The sequence below is a fragment of the Amblyomma mixtum genome, chromosome 3 (genome assembly GCF_055824585.1).
Source record: "Amblyomma mixtum isolate Tamu chromosome 3, ASM5582458v1, whole genome shotgun sequence".
NCBI lineage: Eukaryota > Metazoa > Arthropoda > Arachnida > Ixodida > Ixodidae > Amblyomma > Amblyomma mixtum.
Genome location: NC_143014.1, coordinates 6,177,676 through 6,200,555, shown reverse-complemented (window position 1 = coordinate 6,200,555; position 22,880 = coordinate 6,177,676). Strand labels below are relative to the sequence as shown.

General features: G+C 48.3%; 1 protein-coding gene across 1 annotated transcript in view; it reads right to left on the bottom strand.

Moving 5' to 3' along the window:
• LOC149349147 (cubilin-like) overlaps positions 1–22,880 on the bottom strand; it is a 704,018-nt gene that overhangs the window by 248,826 nt on the left and 432,312 nt on the right. Inside the window, exon 6 of the mRNA XM_089575415.1 lies at positions 14,048–14,210. Within this exon, the coding sequence (XP_089431541.1) occupies positions 14,048–14,210 (163 nt within the window). The remainder of the gene's footprint in view (positions 1–14,047; positions 14,211–22,880) is intronic.

The window sequence follows — 22,880 nt, the reverse complement described above, 5'->3', positions numbered from 1 at the left end:
TGCATGAAAAAATTGCCGCAAGTGCAGGTTTTTGTTTATTAATGAGAACCAAAATCAGAAAAGATGTGCAGGAAAAACAAAACATGTCCTAAATTACAGCTACTTAATCACTCACATATGCTGACATAATCAGAAGCACATTGGCTTCTCAGGAAAAAAGTCTTGCTGTGGCCAACAAAACAAAAAAAATTGGAGGCTTATCAAGGTTAAGCCCAGTGGATGCGAAGCATGTTAAGCAGCTGCCTCAGTGTGGATGGGGCTAAGTAACGGAGACGTGGTCACGTGACGTCACATCATGTGATCTCACTTCAAGGTCAATGGTGGCCACCGCCGGGAGGCGACCGACGGCGCGATATGAGGCCCCCATCTGGAGCCGGTGTGACGTCAACACGTGACGTCATGTCACGTGACCTACTTGAAGATCACTTGACGGTCACTGGTGGCTACCGCCGGGAGGCGACCGACGGCGCGATATGAGGCCCCATCTGCAGCCGGTGTGACGTCATCACGTGACGTCATGTCACGTGACCCCACTTCAGGGTCAATGGTGGCCACCGCCGGGCGTCGCGCGAAGGCCCGAAACCTACGTTAATATGCTTCGCATAAAAACACTAAGGAACCAGAACAATCCAGAATATTGTGCTGCACGGTCAACCTGTAGGCATACCGGATGCCATACTAATGAGAGGGTCATGTCAAGAAACAGAAAAACACGTGCATGAAATGGAAGCTACTAAAAGGTGAGAAAATGAAATGCATTTTAACAAATCCTTCCCTCTATTCTCGTGTGTTCAGTTCTCCATATCTAGAGTGGTGAGGGTTTCATGCAGGCCTTGCTAACAATATGGCTCTGGTCCCTGATGCCTCTATATGTTTTGTTGCCCATACAGTGAATTTTCTTCTTAAAAGGGAAGTGAAGGTGATTATCTGAGCATTAGTGAATGATACTTCCAACGGAAATTTTCAGTGTGCTCTGCTTTTTCTGCATGTATTACCTGTGAATCCATTTCCTATTAGCAAACCGCAGGAAGCTTGTGCCTGCGATGGCTTTTCTGGGTGAATTCTATTGTCGCAGCCTTTTGATACAGTTTAAATTCCTGGTGAAAGGCCTGGACATGACACAAAGGCTATGTACTATAAATTTTAGTGTACGGCTCGTGGAAAACAAGGAAAAGCTTCGGGCTAAACGTAAAATAATAGCAAGGCGAACTTGCACATCTAAATAGTTGTCTCCACTCTTGCGGTATCATCATACAAACAAAATTATATAGACCACATTATAATAAAGGTACCTTTTATTCACGTTCATAGCCTGTTTCATACTACACCTCTACATTATGCCTGTGCAGAAAGCTTTGGTTATGGACCGGCCTTCACTGACAGACTACATTAATTACACAAGCAGCATAGAAGAGTATCCTTCTAAAGCACTATTTTTGCTTGAGGAAATTACGGATCTTGACTTTTTATATAGACAGTGCTGCTTCATCCAATGCTTGCAGCATATGCAGCAGCTGTAACTCTCATGAATCACATTTTGCCCGCACAATAGAATGTAACATTCATACATATTTTCAAATGCTTAGCGTAATGAAATTGTAAACACTGACTGACAGCATGCAAGAATGGCTATTAAAACAGTTGCCTTCCATATCTGCTGACACATGCAGGGCCCGTGAGCTTAATTAAATTTTAAGTTCACTCCAGTGTGAAAATAAAACTCATACGGGTTCATGTGAGTTATAGGAAATTATTCGCATCAGTGAACAGCCCCTCCCTACTCAAATATGAAGTGTGAAGAGTACAAACAAGATTAACAGCCTCACGTAGCTTCTTATCACATTAAGCTTTACATGCGTAAATGGTGCTAGTCATATTAGCTTGGTAGCATGCCACTTTGCTAAGCATTACCGTAACAGTGTGTCATTTTTTTCTGACTTTCCAGCAACATGAATTGTAGGCAGCGCCCCTCAACTAATTCAATATAAAATCTTTGCTGATGTAAGTCCAGCCTACTTTTGCAGAAAAAAACTGCATTGATCTGCACGCAATAAAAAGAGGTCAAATTATTCAAACCATTATTCAAAAATTCTTTGACAACTAAGTTCTTGAAAACACTGAACAGCTCCAAAATCTGTGTAATAGAATGACTGCAGCTGGACAGCATTTAATATTATGTTCACGGATGGACATCAAGCGATGATGAACTTCCAACAATCTCACAATTACATAAAATCATGCCACACAAATCTAGTCGAGACCACTTGTGTGGTTTTGAAGAAGCAAGGCTGAACTTCGGTGCTAGGAGTGACAATGCTTGTGCATCTTTGCCTCACTCCCTATGCCAGGCGCATTGCAATAGGCATCATTTATAGCATTAGTGTAATGGTTAGTGATAACTTATATGACATTAAACCACATAATGGCACCACACATGCTCAAAAAACAACAGAAATATTTTGAAAATGAGAAACTACAACTTTTTATTCCAAATTTTATCCATTAGAGCACTTGCCACATATTTATAACAGGCATAATTGACGCAGTGCACTGGCACAGTAAGCCTAGACAAACTTCAACAGCACAATGGCCAATTACCAATAAATTGTCACTAAGTGCCTAACATAATTAACATATTTTCTAACAGCTACTGCAGAAAGAAGAAAGAACTATACTGTTACTGCTTACGAGATTGACAGGATTGATAACAGAATTTTTTTTTCGTCGACAGGTTACCGCAATGCAACCGAAATCCTTATTGTTCATAAGAGAAAAGCTCAGAAACTAGCGTATCTTTCTATTCAGTCTCTTAGAGTGACATCAAACCTAAAGTCTCACTCTCTCACAAGACAATAAAAGAGCACAAAAAGATGTGACATAGACTGTACGCTTTTCTGAGCTAATGTTTGGTCACCAACTAGCCCAGACCTTTTCACTAGTAAAAAGAACTAAACAAGTTCACTTTTCACTATTATTTCTCAGCCTTAGTTAAGAGCCAGTTACATACCAACTTAACCCCATTAGCACGCGCATCTTGCCATTCGAATGCAGTAAAACTGCTGGCATGATAAGTCACTCTCTGGGTTAGCAAAGAATATTGAAAGATTTGTGCGAAAATGGCCGCATGCCAGGAAACGCAGAGCACAAATGAGCCGCTAATTTCTTGCCTATTAATAAATAAATTTCACGTTTACTGTTTGATCGTTTGCATTCTACTCCGTGGTAAAAAAAAAAATTGACGCTGTCTATTCACCAAAAAAAAAGCGACCTGGCAGGCGGCGTTGCCTTGTAGCGCTAAAATTATAACAGGATTACTGTCCAATGAGAATAAGATACAATGCTGCGGTAGAAGTGAACACTGCGCGCAGTACGTCCCACAGAAGCGCGCACACTAATTTACTCGCCCCTTTCTGAACGGAGAGAGAGAGAAAGGAATTTTAATGAGGGAAAGGTGGAGATTGTGCTTTGGACTTACCTGACTGAATGGTCGTAAGCAGGAACAAATACTTCGCTTTGAAGAGACGACCGGCAATGTTCTTTCGCATAGGAGACGAAGGATCAGAGCCTGCAGCGAAAGAGAGCATGAGAAAGACGCTTGCAGATTGCGCCGCTGCGATCGTGCGTTGTACACGAATAGCCTCCCTCCGGCCGCGCGCGACCGGCTCCAAACAGGAAATAGCAGCAAGTAGCGGCTCGCGCACAGAATCCATGATAAAGGATCTTTACTAAATACACCATAATTTGATGGCAGGAAAAAACCCGCACGACCAAACGAAAAGGTAACTTACTTGTTAGGTTGAAATTGGGCGCAAAGAATCTGTACGATGAGCTGCGCCGCGACGATATGCGTGCGCTGTTTCTTTCACACGTTGATTCTTTCGCGAAGATGTCGCTCATTGCAGCGTCACACATCGATGAAGCTTGCACGATGAAGTAATCGTTGAACACAACTGAATACAAAACGCACACAGGCCGGTACAACACCAAAACAGGAACGCTCGCCGCGACTCGCGCGCACGGCACCCACCAAAAGTGCAAGCGGGGTAAACGGTGGCTTCGCCTTCGACTCTCTCTGGGGGAGCAAACAGCCAATCCTAAAAGACAGGCACGGGACCTGAAGAGAGAAACTCGAGAAACTAGTGACCGAGAATATTGGGTAGTGTGCTGACTACGCGCCGGCTCAATGGGGGAGCGGTGGCCCAGCGAATGTCGACAGGCTTCTGTTTCGCGGCGCCGACACGAGGTGGCGCCACAGTAGACTTCACGGCAGGATTTGCCGTCGCTGTCAGTGCGCCGTGTGTATGTGTGGGCTCGTTGTTGTTCTGTTGTGCGGTTTTGCGCTGGTTTGAGCGCTTCTCGGGGGGTCATTTCACGTATGGTGCCAGTGCTTGTTCAATCCTGCCCAGATAAGCGGCCTTCAAATGCAGTGTGAAGGCCCTCCAGATTCAAACTTGGGTGACTGCGCATGACCGCGATGAGCACGTAGCTAGAAGTGACTGTAGACTTGATTTCTACGTAATAGGGTACGTTGCACGGAAGTGTGTATTGAAGACAAATTGCCAAATGTGCATTACCTTGCTTACAATGCAGTCCCCCGATGAAAACTGTTTCCCTGCGAGGCTGACAAAATACCGCGACCATGGAGGACTGCTGTACCAATCGTCGAAGCTTTATGGATTTGTGTTGAAGCTTGAAAACCTCTCCACAGAAAACCTCACAGAGCCAACTTCTTTCTGCAGTGTACTTCTAACCACTTACAACACATCAAGAATGCTTTCGGAATGTAATTCATTGCAGCGCAGAAAAAGACGAACGGGCGAAGCACCTTAAACTGAGCCGTTGCTAACGCTGCTCTGAAGTGCTAGATGGTTTGGTTTATGGGGTTTAACGTCCCAAAGAGACTAAGGCTATGAGAGACGCCGTAGTGGAGGGCTCCGGAAATTTCGACCACCTGGGGTTCTTTAACCTGCAGTGACATCGCACAGTACACGGGCCTCTAGAATTTCTCCTCCAAAGAAATTCTAGCCGCCGCGGCCGGGATCGAACCCTCGTCTTTTGGGTCAGCAGCCGAGCACCATAACCGCTGAGCCACCGCGGCGGCACTGAAGTGCTAGAAGAAATTGAAGGAGAAAGAGGCGCAGTGGTTTGGTTGACGGGGTTTTAACGTCCCTGAGCGACACAGGCTATGCGGGACGTTATATGTAAAGGGCTCCGGAAATTTCCACCACATGGGTACAAGTCACTGTAATCTTGGGTTCTTTAACGTGTGCTGACATCACACAGTACATGGGCCTCTAGAATTTCGCCTCCATCGACATTCGACCGTCGTGGCAGGGTTCAAAGCCGTGTCTTTCGGATCAGCAGCCGAGCGCCATAACCACTCAGCCACCGCTGCCAGAGGCGAAATGAGCGAGCATAAATGCATGCAGTGATGACAAATCTGCCGCCTTCTTTTTTTTTCAAATACCCGTGGATGCTGCAGGGCTGTCCAAACAAATGTGAAGTCACTGTTACTGTTGTGTCGAAATGGTTTCGGTACGCGCCACGTGTTTAGCGCGAAACGCTAATTGTAAATAATGTATATACTCCCCCCCCCCCTCCTTGTACTTTATCTCACGTGTCTCCCTTCTACCTACCGTCTCCCTGCCCCTCTATTTTCTGTGTGCTGCAGCTTGGCTCCTTTCGAATAGAAATAACTGTTGCCGCCGACACTCTCTCCATTCCGCGTTTCTCCCTGGCATGAATCAAATTCCGCCACACCACATGCTACTAGTATTGACTTTAAGTGTTAATAGAAAAAGCTGTGTGACCCCTCGGTATGCAGTGCATTATAACTACAGGGAAACATTGCAGGCACGAGTGACAATACGTAATCATCCCTGCGTGCCAAGCGAATACTGATAAAAGCTGCTCATGCAACCACTCATGCAATGTCCCTTGTGGATCTTTGAGAAATAAATAAACATGTGCACATGCCAGAAATTAAGTTACATTCAAGATATGCCAAGCCATTTGGATGACACCCACGCGAATGTTGCGATAATAATTCAGTTGGTCGGCGCGGCTACCACGGCTACTGTGACGACAGCCGAATGCGCCACTCGTTTTCACCCGTGAAGACGCGTGCAGCGCCGCCACGCGCCACCGCGCCCTGTCGACACAGACGGAGTCACCCCGAGCGTGCCTGTGGGCACACTACCCAATATTCTAGTTCACTGTACAATATTCTAGTTCACTGTAGAGAAACTACAAACGTGGGGAAGTTTTCCTTCTTCCATGCGCCGCGCCTTGCTTTTGTTCGGCCGGACCCAACACCACCTAGTCTTCTAGGTGGTGTTGCCGGACCCCGCGCTTCCTCTTTTCTCCGCTGACTGAGGGAACGCCTGCATTCTCAGTAGTGTTCCAAGATCAAGCCGCCCGCGTGCGGGGCGACAACCTTCGGTCCTTGCAGTGCGCTGGTTGCTTGCATTCCTTTTGCATGCGCCTCACTGCCCATGTGGCACGTATTTTTCTGCGCTTTCGGAGTGGGCACAGCTCTTCCGTTATCGGAGACAACGAGCGCGGCGAGACTTGTCCGTCCTTGCAGTATCCTCTTGAAGCTTTTAATGCAGCCAGCTATTATGCAGCATGAATTACGCAGATGCTGCCGTAAATGTGTGGTGTATGCAAGAGAATAGTTTTCAGAGTAGCTCCAGCTTAAAGTTACGAGCATCATTCGGAACTTCTCGTCAGCTCTCATTTACTACCGCATACAGGAGGCCCTGCAAAATAAATATCAATAAAATGCCCTTCCTGTACTTCTAAATCATTGATAGAAGTGGCTAAAAAAGCGAAGTAAATGCTGCAGCATTGTCGATTCCATGTCAGATACAACAACAGTTTTAAATACTGATATGGACACGTGATATTGCTCCGATTTCAACTTTCTTTTTTGCTTATGGGGCCGCACGTGTCAGGAGAATCCAAAGAAAGCAAAAAACCAGCTCTGTTCAAAAATAGTTTACCTCAACCGAAATAGATACAGCTACAGAAATATTGATTTAATAAAGCCGCACCGAGTGATCAGAAGTGTCAGGTAAACAAATGGGATTCACGACATTTGAACATTTGAAGAAGATGTCTCAGCGAAGGCTTCAAACGCCAGTCGACCGCTGCTGATGCAGCAGTTCTCACCTCTCATCGGTCTTGTGTTCGCGAAGTCCTCGAAATATTTGCCAAACGGGTCAACTGAGCAGAAATTGAGCACTGCCAGCGCTATGCCAGCAAGCACCCGTTAAGACGCTTCAACCGACGGGTGATTCGGGATATTCCGTCTATTATACACGTTTTCATTTTATTCAGTATAGGCAGCTGTCACCGCTGAATTTATGCTTTTGTTAAAGATTGGTTCATCAATGCGATACAATGTGTCCTTTAGCTAAGTTTTATTTATGCGTACAAGATAAAAGTCTCAATCATCCGAAGCAATTTACGATGATCAAGGAAAACCAGTCTGTTTGTACGCCTTAGTTCCATTTATTTTCGAGCTTGGGTCTTCTGTTTCAGTCTGTCCAGTGCAATGTACTGTTTATTGCTTATCATTAGCCTTTAAAAGAAAAAGTTATTTCCTCACCCATGAACCATTCCATAAGAATTGCACAACATTGCATTCCATAACAATGCACTGCTGTAACGTTAGCGCCTTGATTACTGTTTCCTGTGGCACCCGGTTGGTTGCTTAATTCGATGCTTCCATAGCGCTACAATTCGAAAAAAAAATTCAGGCAGTCAACTTCATTTTTCCCTATCAATACTACCTGACTGCATTAAAACTGCGCGAAACAACCTGAAAGCTAAAAGTTACGTACACGTACACTGAGTTTAAGCTAATTTCTGCTCTTGTAGGCAAGCAGCACAATTTCATCCGCAAGAAAGGATCGTAATAGACTTAAATTGCGTTGGTCGCCTGGCTCCCTGTTTATCAAGTTAAAATAAGCTGAAATCGAAATGCTTTTATGTGAAACACTTGCAGGCGCCCAAAACAGATCAGGAAATGCCGCTATCCCGAAAACCAATTCCTGTGGGCTTCGCTAACTTGTGCCGAGAGCAAGGATCCGTAAACGTGTTGGGAAGGAAACGTAGAAATGCCTTTTACGCTGCGTAGAGGAGTTTCCGAGCAGATGTAAAAATACTGGTGATCTCGTAGTAGGTCAGCAAAAGTGCGACTCCGAGACCTCGCTCGTGTCTTGGAATTTTCAGTCCACGTTCAAAACGCAGTTCAGCTGCAGAATTATTCCTTCCCTAGTTTTTTACACTTTTGTTTTTCAGCGTTGTTAGTATTAGTGGTGAAGATGACGCATTTATCAGCGAGTAGGGCTGTTTTTTTGTTCTTGAAATGGGGCAGGAATATGAGAGCGGAATTTATTTGAGATTTGCCTTACATTGCATCTTCAGTTCACATAAAATTACTGCGTCAACAATCTTTGATTGAAGAAGCGTAGCTTGTTGGGCCAGTTGGTGCATGGTATGTAGAAAACCAGCGAAAATGACGCATTCACAAGGAGGAGAAGTACACAGGACAACGCTGGAAACACAACTGAAAATTCTTTACTTCGCCATCATCAGAACAGGGCGCACATGCGCGAGAGCACCACAAACGCTATCAAAACAGCAAACACAAAACTGATTAAGCGAGCGAAGAAACAAGTGGCAACCTATGCCCCATTCATGAAAGTGTACTCTTTTGCCGTGAACCAGACAGAGCTATCGCTGACGCATTCCGTTCCTAGCTGCTTGATTTTAAAAGCTTCTAAGATTTCTCGTTCTATCTGTGTTTTGCCGCGGCCGATGATTTTGACATTATGGAACAGAGGGGTGCAGTCTTTGCAGTGGTTGCAATGTCTTGGAAGATTTGCTGTGTTGCCTGGCTGCAGCGAAGTGCGGTGCTGCCTCATACGGTCGTTGACGCATTGACCCGTTTGACCTATGTAGGCCTTGCCACAGGACAGTGGGAGCGAGTAAACAACATCGGTTGTGCATTTGGTGAACATGCTCTGGTGTTTAACATTACATTTCTTTTTTGTGCTGATTTTTGAGATACGTGAGCAAAGCGACGACAGTTTGGTGGGCGCAGAAAAGACTACCTTAACACCGTATTTTATGGCTACCTTTTTAACGTTATGTGAGACTTTATGCAGGTATGGCATTACAGCAGGTCTGGAATCCTCACTAGGCGTTTCATCTCTTTTGTACTGTGACTTAAATTTACTTGTCAAGGTCTCAGCAATAGAAACGAGGACGTCCTCAGGGTAGCCCGCTGACCTCAAGCGGTCAAGTTGCGCTAAGAAACTCTTTTGCATATTGTGTGCACAAGACCTGCGCAGAGCATTACCGAGGCAAAGGTTGACAATGCCTTTCTTCACAAGTTTGGAATGTGAGGAAGGAGGAGTAGGGCAGCAGGCTTTTCTTGGTCCGTGGAGAGTAGCTCCAGCAAACATGGCTTTCATCAGAGAAGGTGATAGTCAAATCTAAAAACCTAATTGAGTCATCAAGGGGCACTTCATGAGTAAAACTCAAGTCAGGACAGGTATTGGTAAAGAAGGTCAAAATGTAATTTGCGGCCGCTTCGACACTGTCATGGGAAGTTAGTTTCAAGAAAATTAAGAAATCTGTGGTAGAACATGAAAACCGCAGGTACATACAGAAGCAGGGCGTTCCCATTGGCTCGTGTGTAGCTCCTATTTTGTGCCACATATTTTTATCTCATTTTGACAATGTGTTGCATGATACGCTTATTGACGATCGAGTAGTGAAAGTTTTTAGGTATGTTGACGATTTTCTTGAAACTAACTTCCCGTGACAGTGTCGAAGAGGCCGCAAATGACATTTTGACCTTCTTTACCAATACCTGTCCTGACTTGCGTTTTACTCATGAAGAGCCCCTTGATGACTCAATTAGGTTTTTAGATTTGACTATCACCTTCTCTGATGAAAGCCATGTTTGCTGGAGCTACTCTCCGCGGACCAAGAAAAGCCTGCTGCCCTACTCCTCCTCACATTCCAAACTTGTGAAGAGAGGCATTGCCAACCTTTGCCTCGGTAATGCTCTGCGCAGGTCTTGTGCACACAATATGCAAAAGAGTTGCTTAGCGCAACTTGACCGCTTGAGGTCAGCGGGCTACCCTGAGGACGTCCTCGTTTCTATTGCTGAGACCTTGACAAGTAAATTTAAGTCACAGTACAAAAGAGATGAAACGCCTAGTGAGGAATCCAGACCTGCTTTAATGCCATACCTGCATAAAGTCTCACATAACGTTAAAAAGGTAGCCATAAAATACGGTGTTAAGGTAGTCTTTTCTGCGCCCACCAAACTGTCGTCGCTTTGCTCACGTATCTCAAAAATCAGCACAAAAAAGAAATGTAACGTTAAACACCAGAGCATGTTCACCAAATGCACAACCGATGTTGTTTACTCGCTCCCACTGTCCTGTGGCAAGGCCTACATAGGTCAAACGGGTCAATGCGTCAACGACCGTATGAGGCAGCACCGCACTTCGCTGCAGCCAGGCAACACAGCAAATCTTCCAAGACATTGCAACCACTGCAAAGACTGCACCCCTCTGTTTCATAATGTCAAAATCATCGGCCGCGGCAAAACACAGATAGAACGAGAAATCTTAGAAGCTTTTAAAATCAAGCAGCTAGGAACGGAATGCGTCAGCGATAGCTCTGTCAGGTTCACGGCAAAAGAGTACACTTTCATGAATGGGACATAGGTTGCCACTTGTTTCTTCGCTCGCTTAATCAGTTTTGTGTTTGCTGTTTTGATAGCGTTTGTGGTGCTCTCGCGCATGTGCGACCTGTTCTGATGATGGCGAAGTAAAGAATTTTCAGTAGTGTTTCCAGCGTTGTCCTGTGTACTTCTCCTCCTTGTGAATGCGTCGTTTTCGCTGGTTTTCTACATACCAATCTTTGATTGTTCGTCCGATTTTGAGTTATTAACTTCTATGCATATTAACCTGAACCCTTTCTGTTATTCGTCTGGTATCGCTGATATTCCATTTAAGACTCGAGCGACTGTAACGAGCAGCGCACTGTTGAGGCCATTCTTGACTGGTGGAAGGTGCGATTTGGCTCGTGTCTCATGAGTCTCCTGAGACAGCGTAGTTCTGATTTCGTGTAACACTATATCGTTTCATTTGCTAAGGAACATGTGCCACAACGAGGGGTTATTCGAAAAACAGTGCACGTTATTCGAAATTGTACGGAGGCAATTAAGCGCCCTGGTGTTTATAGTACGCTATTAGAAAATGAAGAACAGCCCTAACTAATATAGCTTAAGCTGGCTGTGAAGCAAAACGGCTCCTTTTGAAGGTTTTATTACTGCTTTAATAAAAGGTTACCCATAAGCCGAAGTTATAAGCGGAATAATTTTCATCCCTCTGGTGTGCTTGTTAGAGTCAAGCGCTAAAATATTCATTTCATTCAGAGCTCCGATTGGTCAGAGGAGTAACGCAGCACCCATCATGCCGTCTGTCTTTGCTGACTTACTCCTTTCTTAAAATAATATCCAATCATTAGTATGAGAGCAGATGCACCAAATAGTGATTATTTTCAACGTCAGCAACCAAGAGGATGCTTGCGTGCGTGATCGTTGTTGCGGCCGATCGCGGCCAATGCACCTTTTTCCAGTAACGTTCTATGCATCCGCCAAGCCTCCTCGTCCGCCATTATTGCCGACCATGTCAGGCGGAATTGGGGAGAAGATCGCTGTACGTGTTCTTCCAAGAAAGAGCTTCTGGTCCCTTGTAGAAGTGAGGAGGCGCGGTCAGTTTCGCCAGCGCGGATGAAAAGTATCAGTGCAGTGGGGAGCGTGCGTCCACAGATGACTCACGCCTACCTATTCTGGCTAGGCAAAGCCAGTGTAGCTCTTAACTATTGTCCTTAATATAATACGGCCACCCCGCTTTCGGGCGAGGGTCGTCTTCGAGAAGGGAGGCGGTGAGGGCTGCATACTTCAGTGTACAGCGTCTTCACGCAGAGGGAACAAAGCAGGTTTTAACAGCGTAAAAAAGTGTAAGTTTTCAGAAAGAGACTAACGGCCTCCACGTGGGTGTTAGCAGAGTGCATCCTTAGTACATGTGCCTTCAGATAGCATAAATCATGAAGATGCACCCTTCTTACACCTTTTTTCTTAGAGTGTGGGGCCGACAAGCGGCGCCTGAAATCTAAGTGGCAAAGGATTCTGCTGTTCCAGCAGTCAGGTGCATCCCCCGCGTCCTCTGCTCAACGAAATCTGAGCTTGATAATTCTCAAAGGCGATGGCGCGTCTAGCCTCACACAGGCGTGGTTTCGTGCTGGGGCCGACGGCAAAATCAAAAGAAACTGTGCAGGGAAAGTTCCGCGATCCGTATACGTTCGCTTTCCGGTAATCGAGCATATTTGCAACAGGAATGTGCACTGCTCATCCAACACCGACTCAAATCGTCAAAACCTCTCAAGTCATACTGTGATTGAAGCGCGATTTGGGCCACGGTTTTATCGGGCATCGCAGGTGAAAGGAAAAGGAATGAAACAAAATCAACGGTGACATGCGCCTTGCATTCGTCCCGCAAGCGCCGGCAATGCTTATACGCCATGGTGCTGCCAAGTCCTGGGGCTCGATTACGAGTCGCTCAAAATCGTCTCAATCTCAGTCTCAAAAGTGTCTTATTTGCACCCTTCCTATTGGTCGGCCGTGACCAGCGGCCATATTGGTTTTTTGCGTCGCCAGCTGACGTCATATATGTGCAGAAGTGTTGACGTTGCGTACCTAGTTATGCGAGCCGATTGATACGATTTTTTCAGACCGTAAAGAGTGGTCTCGCACCGTTTGAGACAGGAAATGGCGGCTGCTTACACCGCCGGTGGCCGTGCGAGCAACGGTGTAGGAGGTTGCATGAAAACGGTTTTGACGTGCGGGACGAGTTTTCTCAGCGTTTTGGCATAGGAAGGAGACTGCACAATGGCTGTGCGACGGACTCGCCGTAGAACTTGGAGGTGTGCGGGTGATGGCGCGGTGAGTGGAGCGGCAAGTGCTGTGCGCGCTGCGCTTCTTTGCCGGCGGTGGGTTTCAAGGCACTGTAGGAAATGAAGTAAACGTCGGCGTAGCCCAACCGACTGTGATAAAGTGTTTGCGGCGGGTTGTGGAGACCATTGTCCAAGTTAAGTCGCAGAAGGTGCGAGACCCCCAAGACAAAGCGGCGGCAAAGGAGGGCTTCCTTCGCTTAAACTTAAACACACGCCAACCACAACACATTTCTTTACGGTTCACAGTCAAAGCAGCACGCTGTAACAAGCGTCGATGTCCATCGCAGCGCCCGCTCCGCGATGAGGGTTAATACGGACGGTCCACCCCTTCCTTGTCTCTCTTTATTGCTGAGTTCGACTTTAAATAACCGGGTAACTGTTGAGGGAATGAAAAAAGAGAACTAAACCAACTTGATTTGGTTTGCTATGTTTCTTCTTGCCTGAACATGCGTCCTACTGTGTTGGCTGTGTTATCAATCCTTGTTTTGTACCTTCCCATCTTTTAGCCTTATATTAGGAGCCACCTCCTGACATACAATCAGTTGTCAGTTAGCGCCTGTGTACGCGTGCCGTCTTCCTGCGGTTGTCTGTGTTTGCGCTACAACTTTTTGCTAAATCACTGAGTGTTGGTGCCCTTCGTTCGGCATCGTTTGCTTCTTGGCTGCAGTAGCTCAGAAACAGATTCTTCCGTTATGGGCAGGAACGGCACAACTTCCTGCGGCTCAGTAGCAGAACGCCGTAGACAACCAGTGAGTGGCAAGCGAGCGCCTTCGTGTATGAAAAGACTTTTGTCCGAATGCGCAATTTGTTGTAGCATGCAGATTTGAGGGCACGTCCAGCTGCTGTCGCCAAGCTGACCTGGATGTAAATACATTACCAGCACTCACTCTGAGCCAAAAAATAGGCCCCACACGCGCAGTCTAAGCGCGGATCGGGCACTATAAGAGCTGCGTCTACTAATGCATGCAAGCCAGCAGCCGTCAGCAGAGTCGGCACTCACGCGTCGCCTTCATTTGGTAGGAGGCCTCGACGGCGTCTCGGCGTAGCGAATACAGTCGTAGCTGGAGAGACAGGATGCGACGCGTAGACGTGATCACCATCGGTGCGTCCAGTTGGCAAAGGTCGTCCAGCAGCGTTCGACCCTCATCCTCGCCCTCGAAGATCTGCACATCACTCCCAACAGGGGCCTTAACACGCAAGACATCATTGTCCTTTGCAAAAAAGCACGCTGAGTATCAATTGGCTGCATGCAGTGTCCTTTTGAATAAAAAATTACTTTAATAAAAACTCACTTTAATGAGCTCGTTCATCAAGTTGTCAAAACGTTCTCCATTGATATGAGTAAGCAGGAATACGATGCGTACAGGCCAGTTGTCTTAATTATAGTGTTAGTCACCAGGAAGCCCATTTCCCGCAGGTCATTTGAAAATCACTAAATTACGTTCAGCAATAATTTCTCTACAGCTCAAACTTTTAATGCAATGCTGAATAAGAAGTTGATGAGTAGCGTTAGATTGTTACAAATAGAACATTTTAGCAATGAAGACGAAACATTGACCTGAAGCAGTGCTACATCCACGCACATGAAAAAAAAAGCACACTTTAAAGTCTAGTAGAAGTCTTCGTCAAGCATCGATTTCAAGAACTGAACTGTACTCACGGTCTTTGATCCAACAACTAACCAATTAGCCCAATTTGAAACATTCTTACTGAATCGTACTTTTTTTGCGGTTCGAGTACTAAGGACTAACTTCAACTAACATAACTTTGCACTCTTGGTTTGTGCCCCCATACATTGCGTTAATGACGTTGAAGCTATTTTTAAAATCTGTGGTTATTAACAATGCACCACTAATACTCTGTAGGTGGAACACCCTCTTCCTAGCCAGTATAAAAGCATGAGCACGTAGATTTTAGGTTGGTAAATGTATGGGTGCAGCATGTTTAAGCTGTAATAAGGGATGCTTACTCATGGGCATCCAACCAAAAAACAACCACATGACTACAGAGGAGAGCTATACAGCTTCCACAGAAACCTCGTAGTTAGAGAAAAATTTCTTCTACCCTGGGGTTCGAACCCGGGACGCCGCTTGACCGGAGCAGTGACCATACCAACTAAGCTAACCTAGACAGCTAGCATATAGCAGGGCGAGAGCTAATTGGACGATAACACGAAGTGGCTCGAGGCGAATTCTTCTTTAACTACGAAGTTTCCGTGGAAGCTGTTGAATAGCTTTCCTTTGTAGCCGTAAGCCTCCGCTTGGTGGATACCAATGAGCAGTGAGTGTCTAATCCCGGGAAAAATCCACTTGACATCTCCACTGGAAAGACATACAGCCGAATGTGCTTTGGTCGCACGCTTCGGACGTGTTTCTATTGAGTATTAGCCCGACGTGGTGACAGAGGCTTGGCTACAGTCTTCAATGTTAGGTTCAGAAATTTGTCCTTCCGGCTACACTGTTATTAAAAATTACCGTGAAAGCCGGGGTGGTGGTGTAGCAATTTTTTTTGAGGACAGGGTAAACTATCCAGTCATAAAACAATCGCCTGATTTAGTGGGGGACAGCTCCGTGAAGAAATTTCAGCACGAATTTTAAGGTTTAGGTGGAGTACATGGGATTGCGCCACCGCCACCGCTACCGCACCGCTGAATGAAGACCGGGGCCGGTCCTTGCAGCTTTTGTACGAAGATCCCGGTGACTCAGTGCACACGTCACGGCCATAGTTGATGTATGCAGTGTGCTGATATGATTACAAGATGGTGGAAGGCTCCGCGCGGAAAATGCTGCATGAATGTTGAGACAGGCTTAGGCGGAGTACATGGGACTGCGCCACCGCCACCCGCCACCGCTGAGTGAAGTCGGGAGCCGCTAGTTGCAGCTTTTGTAGGATGATCCCGGCGCCTGAATTCACACATCACGGCCACAATTGACATCATCAGTGTGCAGATATGGTGAACAAGATGCTATATGGCTCAGTGCGGAAATTTCTCAAGAATTTTAAGACCGGCTCAGGCCTGATTCTCACAGCCGGTCTCCTCTCCGGCGCGGCGGCGACGGAGCCGGAAACCGCGGCCGCAACGGAACGGATTTGTGTTCTAATCGAAAGAGGCGCCGGACACCGGCAAACCAGTTTGGGCGGCCGCTCGCTGCTCCCACGTGACTCTACGTCTGTGGCTTTTTTTTTTCTTCCGCGCGAAAAAAAAGAAAAAAAAAACGCTGCTCGGTGGCGTCCGTAGGACATGCCGAAGTAGCGGTGAGAGTCGTCTGTCGTCTGCTTGCGCTTTGTTTCACTGGGCTCTTATCGGAAGAAAAAAAAACGACGCGATCTCGCAGCCGGTGGAAAAAGCTTGAAGTTAGTTTATTAACTCTACGCAAATCCCCTGTTTTCGCAGCGAAACACCACGCGTACAGCACCAAAACAAATATATATGAGTATAGCAAGCTACTTTTAAAGCCGCTGCAGAAATGAGTGCTCCAGTAACAGTATTCAGGCCGATATGAACGAAATTGAACATATGTAGGGTGGTAATGAACTTTGTTATCAATGGCTTGAGAGAGCTAGCAACGGGTGAACGGAATTTTGTTTTTCCTGCTCTTTTCGTTATCTCCGCAGTTACCTCTCTCGACCCTTTCTCCTTTCTTCACCTGGATGGCTACCCTTTGCATCAGCCATCACCTTCACTTCGCTTTAAACCCGGCAGCAGTCTTTTCGTCCCCCATTTCGTTACCCTCCCGAAAAAGAAAACAAAAACAAATCATTTATTGTATATCCCACGCCTAGTGCAAACACAATGCTCATTCGGAGACTCGTTTTGGCTCGAACACCTCGTATATTGCCATATGAAATAAAACTGTCATCCGCTCTCTGTTCCTCGACAGCGGGCGCTTTTCGGGGCGCAAGACTCGCAAGACGCGTGCATCTCCCGACGGAGAGTACAAAAGTGAGCAGGCTTTTTTTATTTTCTCCCTGCCCGCGCACCCGCGCATCGCCGCCGCCGACGACGATGCTCGCCAGCGCTATCTCTTGGTCGCAGCAAGCAAGCCGCGGGTGACGTAAAGCGAGCTCGCGCTATGACTGGTACGTTTTCCGAGGGGCGGGGCTCCGTCGCCGCCGCTCGACGGAAACGTAGAGCAGGAGCCGGCGGCCCCGGCCACCCGATTTGGGGGGGGGGAAACGGTCCAAAACCAGCCCCCTCCGTCGGCTCCCGGCGTGACGGAGGCGACGGAGCAAGGGAAAAACCGGCTGTGAGAATGTGGCCTTAGGCGGAGTACATGGGCCTGGGCCACCGCCACCGCTACAGTACCCATGAATGAAGACAGGGGTAGCTCGTTGCAGCTTTTGTATGATGTACCCCGGCGCCTGAGTGCACACGTCACGGTCACAGTTGACATCGCCAGTGTGCTGATATGGTGAACAAGATGCTGGAATGCTCCGTGAGGAAATTTATGCAAACATTTTAAGACAGGCTTAGGCGGAGTACATGGGTCTGCGCCATCGCCACCGCTGCAGCATCGCTGAATGAAGGCAGGGGCCGCTCGTTGCAGCTTTTCTAGGAAGATCCCGGCGCCTGAGTGCACACGTCACGGCCACAGTTGACATCACCAGTGTGCTGATATGGTGAGCAAGATGCTGGATGGCTCCGTGAGGAAATTTCTGTAAGAACTTTAAGACAGGCTCAGGCGGAGTACATGGTACTGCGCCACCGCCAACGCTGCAGCATCGCTGAATGAAGGCAGGGGCCGCTCGTTGCAGCTTTTCTAGGAAGATCCCGGCGCCTGAGTGCACACGACACGCCCACAGTTGACATCACCAGTGTGCTGATATGGTGAACAAGATGCTGGATGGCTCCGTGAGGAAATTTCTGTAAGACCTTTAAGACAGGCTCAGGCGGAGTACATGGTACTGCGCCACCGCAACCGCCGCAGCATCGCTGAATGAAGGCAGGGGCCGCTCGTTGCAGCTTTTCTAGGAAGATCCCGGCGTCTGAGTGCACACGTCACGGCCACAGTTGACATCACCAGTGTGCTGATATGGTGAACAAGATGCTGGATGGCTCCGTGAGGAAATTTCTGTAAGAACTTTAAGACAGGCTCAGGCGGAGTACATGATACTGCGCCACCGCCACCGCTGCAGCATCGCTGAATGAAAGCAGGGGCCGCTCGTTACAGCTTTTCTAGGAAGATCCCGGCGCCTGAGTGCACACGTCACGGCCACAGTTGACATCACCAGTGTGCTGATATAGTGAACAAGATGCTGGATGGCTCCGTGAGGAAATTTCTGTAAGAACTTTAAGACAGGCTCAGGCGGAGTACATGGTACTGCGCCACCGCCACCGCTGCAGCATCGCTGAATGAAGGCAGGGGCCGCTCGTTGCAGCTTTTCTAGGAAGATCCCGGCGCCTGAGTGCACACGTCACGGCCACAGTTGACATCACCAGTGTGCTGATATGGTGAACAAGATGCTGGATGGCTCCGTGAGGAAATTTCTGTAAGAAATTTAAGACAGGCTCAGGCGGAGTACATTATACTGCGCCACCGCCACCGCTGCAGCATCGCTGAATGAAGGCAGGGGCCGCTCGTTGCAGCTTTTCTAGGAAGATCCCGGCGCCTGAATGCACACGTCACGGCCACAGTTGACATCACCAGTGTGTTGATATGGTGAACAAGATGCTGGATGACTCCGTGAGGAAATCTATGCAAGCATTTTAAGACAGGCTCAGGCGGAGTACATGGTACTGCGGCACCGCCACCGCTGCAGCACCACTGAATGAAGGCAGGGCCGCTCGTTGTAGCTTTTGTAGGAAGATCCCGGCGCCTGAATGCACACGTCACGGCCACAGTTGACCTCACCAGTATGCTGATATGGTGAACAAGATGCTGGATGGCTCCGTGAGGAAATCTATGCAAGCATTTTAAGACAGGCTTAGGCGGAGTACATGGTACTGCGCCACCGCCACCGCTGCAGCACCACTGAATGAAGGAAGGGCCGCTCGTTGCTGCTTTTGTAGGAAGATCCCGGCGCCTGAATGCACACGTCACGGCCACAGTTGACATCACCAGTGTGCTGATATGGTGAACAAGATGCTGGATGGCTCCGTGAGGAAATTTCTGTAAGAACTTTAAGACAGGCTCAGGCGGAGTACATGGTACTGCGCCACCGCCACCGCTGCACCATCGCTGAATGAAGGCAGGGGCCGCTCGTTGCAGCTTTTCTAGGAAGATCCCGGCGCCTGAGTGCACACGTCACGGCCACAGTTGACATCACCAGTGTGCTGATATGGTGAACAAGATGCTGGATGGCTCCGTGAGGAAATTTCTGTAAGAACTTTAAGACAGGCTCAGGCGGAGTACATGGTACTGCGCCACCGCCACCGCTGCAGCATCGCTGAATGAAGGCAGGGGCCGCTCGTTGCGGCTTTTCTAGAAAGATCCCGGCGCCTGAGTGCACACGTCACGGCCACAGTTGACATCACCAGTGTGCTGATATGGTGAACAAGATGCTGGATGGCTCCGTGAGGAAATTTCTGTAAGAACTTTAAGACAGGCTCAGGCGGAGTACATTATACTGCGCCACCGCCACCGCTGCAGCATCGCTGAATGAAGGCAGGGGCCGCTCGTTGCAGCTTTTCTAGGAAGATCCCGGCGCCTGAATGCACACGTCACGGCCACAGTTGACATCACCAGTATGCTGATATGGTGAACAAGATGCTGGATGGCTCCGTGAGGAAATCTATGCAAGCATTTTAAGACAGGCTCAGGCGGAGTACATGGTACTGCGGCACCGCCACCGCTGCAGCACCACTGAATGAAGGCAGGGCCGCTCGTTGTAGCTTTTGTAGGAAGATCCCGGCGCCTGAATGCACACGTCACGGCCACAGTTGACCTCACCAGTATGCTGATTTGGTGAACAAGATGCTGGATGGCTCCGTGAGGAAATCTATGCAAGCATTTTAAGACAGGCTTAGGCGGAGTACATGGTACTGCGCCACCGCCACCGCTGCAGCACCACTGAATGAAGGCAGGGCCGCACGTTGCTGCTTTTGTAGGAAGATCCCGGCGCCTGAATGCACACGTCACGGCCACAGTTGACATCACCAGTGTGCTGATATGGTGAACAAGATGCTGGATGGCTCCGTGAGGAAATTTCTGTAAGAACTTTAAGACAGGCTCAGGCGGAGTACATGGTACTGCGCCACCGCCACCGCTGCAGCATCGCTGAATGAAGGCAGGGGCCGCTCGTTGCAGCTTTTCTAGGAAGATCCTGGCGCCTGAATGCACACGTCACGGCCACAGTTGACATCACCAGTATGCTGATATGGTGAACAAGATGCTGGATGGCTCCGTGAGGAAATCTATGCAAGCATTTTAAGACAGGCTCAGGCGGAGTACATGGTACTGCGGCACCGCCACCGCTGCAGCACCACTGAATGAAGGCAGGGCCGCTCGTTGTAGCTTTTGTAGGAAGATCCCGGCGCCTGAATGCACACGTCACGGCCACAGTTGACCTCACCAGTATGCTGATATGGTGAACAAGATGCTGGATGGCTCCGTGAGGAAATCTATGCAAGCATTTTAAGACAGGCTTAGGCGGAGTACATGGTACAGCGCCACCGCCACCGCTGCAGCACCACTGAATGAAGGCAGGGCCGCTCGTTGCTGCTTTTGTAGGAAGATCCCGGCGCCTGAATGCACACGTCACGGCCACAGTTGACATCACCAGTGTGCTGATATGGTGAACAAGATGCTGGATGGCTCCGTGAGGAAATTTCTGTAAGAACTTTAAGACAGGCTCAGGCGGAGTACATGGTACTGCGCCACCGCCACCGCTGCAGCATCGCTGAATGAAGGCAGGGGCGGCTCGTTGCAGCTTTTCTAGGAAGATCCCGGCGCCTGAGTGCACACGTCACGGCCACAGTTGACATCACCAGTTTGCTGATATGGTGAACAAGATGCTGGATGGCTCCGTGAGGAAATTTCTGTAAGAACTTTAAGACAGGCTCAGGCGGAGTACATGGTACTGCGCCACCGCCACCGCTGCAGCATCGCTGAATGAAGGCAGGGGCCGCTCGTTGCGGCTTTTCTAGAAAGATCCCGGCGCCTGAGTGCACACGTCACGGCCACAGTTGACATCACCAGTGTGTTGATATGGTGAACAAGATGCTGGATGGCTCCGTGAGGAAATTTCTGTAAGAACTTTAAGACAGGCTCAGGCGGAGAACATGGTACTGCGCCACCGCCACCGCTACAGCACCACTGAATGCAGACAGGGGCCGCTCGTTGCAGCTTTTGTAGGAAGATCCCGGCGCCTGAGTGCACACGACACGGCTACAGCTGACATCACCTGTATGCTGATATGGTGAACAAGTTGGTGGACGGCTCCGTGCGGAAATTTCTGCGAGAACTTTTAGACAGGCTCAAGCGGAGTACATGGTACTGCGCCACCGCCACCGCGGCAGCACCACTGAATGAAGGCAGGGCCGCTCGTTGCAGCTATTGTAGGAAGATCCCGGCGCCTGAGTGCACACGACACGGCTACAGCTGACATCAACTGTATGCTAATATGGTGAACAAGTTGGTGGACGGCTCCGTGCGGAAATTTCTGCAAGAACTTTAAGACAGGCTCAAGCGGAGTACATGGTACTGCGCCACCGCCACCGCTGCAGCACCACTGAATGAAGGCAGGGCCGCTCGTTGCAGCTTTTCTAGGAAGATCCCGGCGCCTGAGTGCACACGTCACGGCCACAGTTGACATCACCAGTGTGCTGATATAGTGAACAAGATGCTGGATGGCTCCGTGAGGAAATTTCTGTAAGAACTTTAAGACAAGCTCAGGCGGAGTACATGGTACTGCGCCACCGCCACCGCTGCAGCATCACTGAATGAAGGCAGGGGCCACTCGTTGCAGCTTTTGTAGGAAGATCCCGGCGCCTGAGTGCACACGTCACGGCCACAGTTGACATCACCAGTGTGCTGATATGGTTAACAAGATGCTAGATGGCTCCGTGCGGATATTTCTGCAAGAATTTTAAGACAGGCTTAGGCGGAGCACATGGGACTGCGGTACCGCCACCGCTACAGCACCACTGAATGTAGACAGGGGCCGTTCGTTGCAGCTTTTAAGGCGGAAGCCTTTAATGCCTCATCGTTGTAAGCAGGAGCTGTCGACAGAAATGTCACGCTGTTCAATTGGTCGAAACGATCGTGACGTCACAGTGCGCGAATTTCAAACTAACCACGCTACTAACCATGCAACCAATTAAAGAGATCGTATAGTGATGCTCCAAGCAAGTTTGACTGAGTTTAGTCAATTGCTTACTAAACAAATTAGTCTAATTAACTTTTCTAGTCAGACCAGATCAATAAATAAAACCGAATAAGAAATTGGCCGAGCTTGGGAATCGAACCCGGGTCTCCGGAGTGCGAGTCGAGCACGCTAACACTCCGCCATGCCAGCTTTTTTTTCTTTATAGCATTTTCACAGCGGGTACAAAGAAGTAAAACTTGTCAGCTCAAAGGTTTGGAATGAACAAAGGTGCGTCTAGTAAATACGGTGTCTTCGTTCACTACCATCTTACTCCCTTCCCGTTACGACGAGGTTTAGGTGTCCACCGAGATATGAGAGACAGATATATTTCCTTTCCTCAAAAACCAATTTACCAACGAGCAAGGCGTATTTGTCCGCGTTTCGGATTGGTCCAAACTGTCGTGACGTCACCGCGCGCGAATTTTGACGCGTGTCCACCGAAATATGTGAGACAGTTACTGCGCAACTACCTTTCCTAAAATACAATTTTCTACTAGTGTCTACTGAGATATGTGACATAGTTAATG